Here is a 4,574-nt window from a genome sequence, read left to right as displayed (position 1 = left end):
TCACAAGTTCTGTTCTCTCCAGAAATAAGATAACAAACTACAAGGTGCCAAGATAATCAGTTATCCTTATCTGCTTGCCTCTCATTACTCATTTATACAACAGTCTAACACACCCTGGGGGAGCGGGAAGAAGTGGTAGGTATTAGGATCCAGAGGACACTCACCTAAACTCAGTACATACAAAGGATAATAGCATTTACTTTTCCAGCCTGTTTTTGCTCCCTGCTGTTACAGTAATACAGTGCCACTCCATACTAAAATTTCATTTCAGGATCTGCTATCACAATATGATAAACAAAATCTTTTCAAAATGTTGAAAGGATTTATTGCCAATTGGAACACGTTTATTGTTCAAGAGCACTGCAGTGAAAGAAAATCCATCACATACATTCTTTATCTTTACATCAATATGACTTTCAAGCAGGTCATGCAGGAAAAACCACTCTCCCAATGAAGTCAAAACCAAATGAAAGGCACCTTGTGTCCTTCAGATCTCAGACTCCAAGCAAGTTAAGTTTTTGCCTGTATAAGGATCACATACACCTAGAACAACTCAAACAGTAGGAAAAAAAAATCCATTTAGAACTTCTTAAAGGACAGTATCAGACTTCGTTGCTTTCCTTCATTCAGCGCTATGCTTTTGCTTCTGAGTCTTCTTTAAATAATGTGCAACAATGTATGTTAACGAGTCTCTTTACTGAGACAAGGCATGCTGTAAGGGAAGAGGAAAAGCTGGTCACTTCCAGGCTGCCTAGCTACACATTTGTTCTTGTAGATTAGCAGGCCACTGCTTAAGTTAAAAAAGAGACAGAATAGGAATGAACGCACCCAAGTTAAATGGCTTTTAAGAATATGCTAATACATAGAATAATGAAACGACCTACAGTTCTGTTTACTGACCTCTGTTCAGGTTTATTTGAAAACAAGTTCTGTCAAACCATCACAGGCCAGTTTTGTAGACTGTTAGATTTAAAAAATTGGTTTTCCAATATTGCTTGTTACTTGGATGACTGACTCGTTACTAAAAGGGTAGTTAATTAAGGACCTGTAAGGCAGCAAGACTTTAAATGCAACAGTTTACATTGCTGAATAGTACTTTTTAAAAGGTAAGATAAAAAATTAGTAGAATGATTCTTGGTGTGGTCATTTTCCTAACAGATGTTTCTGCTTTATCTGCATGGTAATTGTCACAGCAACTGTAGATGGCAAGTCTTCCTTGGTTGTAATTCAGGATGAACACATTCCTTGGCTTATTTCAAGTTAGATACTTAGTTCTTTTTCTCCAACCTGTCAAGAGAAGAACAGCTTTTGTAAGAATGAACACTGAACTGCAATTGCTATAAAAATCTGGACTTACAGTAGAACTTTAGGAATGAAGGACTCCTGGCTAGTTATTTACACAAAGGCAGGTCCACCTGCAGTTTTGCTGTCTCACTTTTAATTTATAGTTCAGGGGCCTTCATTGTCTCATTGATCCACATGGATTTCTTGGAGCAGAAGAGAGAAAAGCCATAATCCTGGCTCATCAGGATTGCTTGGGGCAGTGTCTGCATTACTTGCTACACAACATAGGTATGAGACTGTTTGCACTATGTTCCACGGTCATACTCAGTTGGGTCTACCCCACATATAGAACAGTCAGCTTAGAGAGGCTTTGCTTGATTTCTCTTTTCAGACAAACTCCTTCAGTTTTATGGGTGTTCCCATCTCAGGAATTAGTTACTGAGATGGACACATGCAGACTAATCTACACAATATACAAGACAACACCCAGAATAGCCAGCAGCTGCTGAAAGCCCTGTCTACATCCACACCGGAACAGTTTTGAGCCTTTTCTCTGTGCCCCCCTCTTAAGCTTTAAAGGAGGTGCAAGGCAACAAGTCATAGTTCAGTCTACTGACAAGAAGCTTGTTCATAAAAGGTAATGAATTTAAACAAGCTCAGAAACCACACAGGGGTTTGCACCAGAGCTAAAAGCCCTTAACAGAGTACTCCAAGAGCCATCAGTTTACAACTTGCCCTTTTTGAAGTGTGACTTGCCTGTATTTAATCAGTCGTCCTCCTTGAATAAGTTGTGCAACTTCATTAGTGAAGTGGCATGCAAAAAGAAGCCAGTTCCTTGGCTGCACTTTGTAGGCAAATCTCATGAAAGTCAAGGAGTAACAACACAGTGCTGCAAAACATGACAGATATCGTTACTAGATTATTTTTAATATCTGCATTTTGTTGAGGCTTAATTTTCATACTAGTGGAACGTAATGACAAGTAGAATGCTTCTCGCTGCTTTCGAGTTTTCCAGTAATCCTACAAATTTGTCCACTTTGAGGATCCAATGCAGGAAAACATGGAACAGTGCTAATTTTTGCTACACAAGAAAATCTCCAGAGCTGCCAGTCCCCACAAAAACTCATTTTCCTCATACATTTCTGTGATGCAACTGAAGCCTTTTTAGTTTATTGCCTGAACTATCTCAAAGAATAAGAGTTAATCCCCATGAGACATGGCCTGTGCCATACAATTATTCTGACAATTTCTGGGACAGAGTATTTTTACAAATACTAATTACTTAAACACAGTACTTACTGGGGACATTCGAAAGTGGACATTAAGAGAAGGAGGTTTCCATCCCCAGGAAACCATGAACATTCATAAGTATAAAGCTTTGGTACCTAATTTCTAGGAAAATGAGAAAATTTTAATCTACTCTCCTGCCATAATTGCATGTAAATACAGGAAATTACAACCCAGGAAGTTACTAGTTTTGCAAAGTTAATTTTCAGCTTTTTGACAGGCTTAAAGAAAAATAAGATCCGGAAATGAATTGTCCAAGAACACAGCCTTTTTTTAGGTACAGAACTGGAAGATGGAAGAGAAAATATTTATACACACACTGATATATATATATATATACACACACACACACTTATAAAATCTTTAAAAAGTGTCTCAACTTTGCTGAGCTGAGTGGCTGTCATAGAATCATAGAATGGTTTGGGTTGGAAAGGACCTTAAAGATCATCTATTTCCACCCCCCTTCCATGGGCAGGGACACCTCCCACTAGCCCAGGTTGCTCAAAGCCTCATCCAGCCTGGCCTTGAACCCCTCCAGGGATGGGGCATCCACAGCTTCTCAGGGCAACTTGGGCCACTGCCTCACCACCTTCACAGTGAAAAATTTTTCCTAATGTCTAGTCTAAATCTCCCCTCTTTCAGCTTATACCTGTTACTCCTTGTCCTCTCACTACACTCCCTGATAAAGAGTGTTTCCCCATCTCTCCTGTAGCCCCCTTCAGGTCCTGGTAGTCATGTCAATGTCACCAAAGTACTATTTGCAAAACAGTTTCACTATATTAGAGACTACTCAAACTGGTCTTCCATTTCTGGGAAGCTGACTAAGAGAATTAATTACTCTAAGCCAAACACAGTGAGCATGAGGCTATAAATTTCTTTAACCCAAAGGTATTTTGCTTAAGGGAGAAGAATTACTCAGAATGAAGTTATTGAGTTATATATAGTGAAAATTAAGCTAATAAATTAAGGCTATCAGATTTATGATCCTAGAGAAGCATTTCAACAATAAAATACAGAAACCAACATCTAGGCAAAAGCTATGCATGTTCCCAAAAGGTAGAAAAAATACTGCTTTTGCATTTAGAAAGAACTTCTCATGCTATTCCATTACGAGTCTTGCTAGCCTCTCACAGGCTACTGCTTTGCAAGGAGTTAAACTCCCTCAGCTGCCTTCTGCACCCTGCAGACCAAGCATTACCATTTCCTCACTTTGTCAGTGTTGATATTTAAGTCTCGCACTAAACCACGAGACATCATTGGACAGAACAGAATTGTGTAAAGAGATGCGTTCTGAACCAATGCATGCAGTAGTATAAAAAAACCAAAAGAATTATACTTTAGGAGTGAGTCTGGTGATCAAAACTGCCAAGACTCAAGACCTGCCTCCCTCCTCACAAATTACCGGAAAGCCCACTGAAAGAGAGCTCTGCAACTTTTCAGTACCTCCATTTTTAAGTAGCCTCTGAAGTTATTTAACAACTGAAGTTAATGAAGTTATTTGATGTCTCTATCTGCTTTGATAACAAGTTTGCAAGCAACAAATAACATATCACTGCTTGTAGAACAGAATCTGTGTTCTTATCAGTAAACTGACTACAGAAGTTTGTCTCAGCTCTTACCAAATGTCATTCGGCCACTAATGATTTCTGGAGATTTCTTCATGTCATTAATAGCAGCAATAGGAAGTCCCCAGTTGGCAACTGGCCCCCAAAAGTGCTGTGAAGACAGAAAAGGAAAATAAAGTTACACAGAAACACAGACCTCCTGCAGTATTCTTATAGTTTTCCTTAACCACACAAAGCTTCAGAGGACAGGGTTAAGGGTAAAATTCCAAGTTAAGACAGGGACTACTTTTGATGTAGGAGACACTAGAGTAAGGTTAAACGCCGCACTTGCTTTCTGCAGATTTGAGTTGTAATACAATAAACTTAACGAAAAAAAACATAGGGAAAAAGTGAGTTTAAGTTGCACACACCATTTTGATAGGTTAACCGAAGTACAAT

The 4,574-nt window shown here is 38.9% G+C and overlaps 1 protein-coding gene across 1 annotated transcript; it reads right to left on the bottom strand.

The window, feature by feature from the left end:
• Positions 1 to 1,102: 1,102 nt before the first annotated feature.
• MPC1 (mitochondrial pyruvate carrier 1) lies at positions 1,103 to 4,296 on the bottom strand (the record flags this gene model as incomplete). Its single annotated transcript, XM_010081559.1, has 3 exons — positions 1,103 to 1,287; positions 2,041 to 2,173; positions 4,191 to 4,296. Coding segments are annotated over 3 exons (258 nt in total), but the record flags the coding sequence as incomplete, so codon positions are not given.
• Positions 4,297 to 4,574: the final 278 nt, after the last annotated feature.

Source organism: Pterocles gutturalis, unplaced genomic scaffold (genome assembly GCF_000699245.1).
Source record: "Pterocles gutturalis isolate BGI_N339 unplaced genomic scaffold, ASM69924v1 scaffold33014, whole genome shotgun sequence".
Classification (NCBI taxonomy): Eukaryota; Metazoa; Chordata; class Aves; order Pterocliformes; family Pteroclidae; genus Pterocles; species Pterocles gutturalis.
Note: the sequence above shows the minus strand (reverse complement) of the source record. Positions and strands in the feature narration are given on the sequence as shown.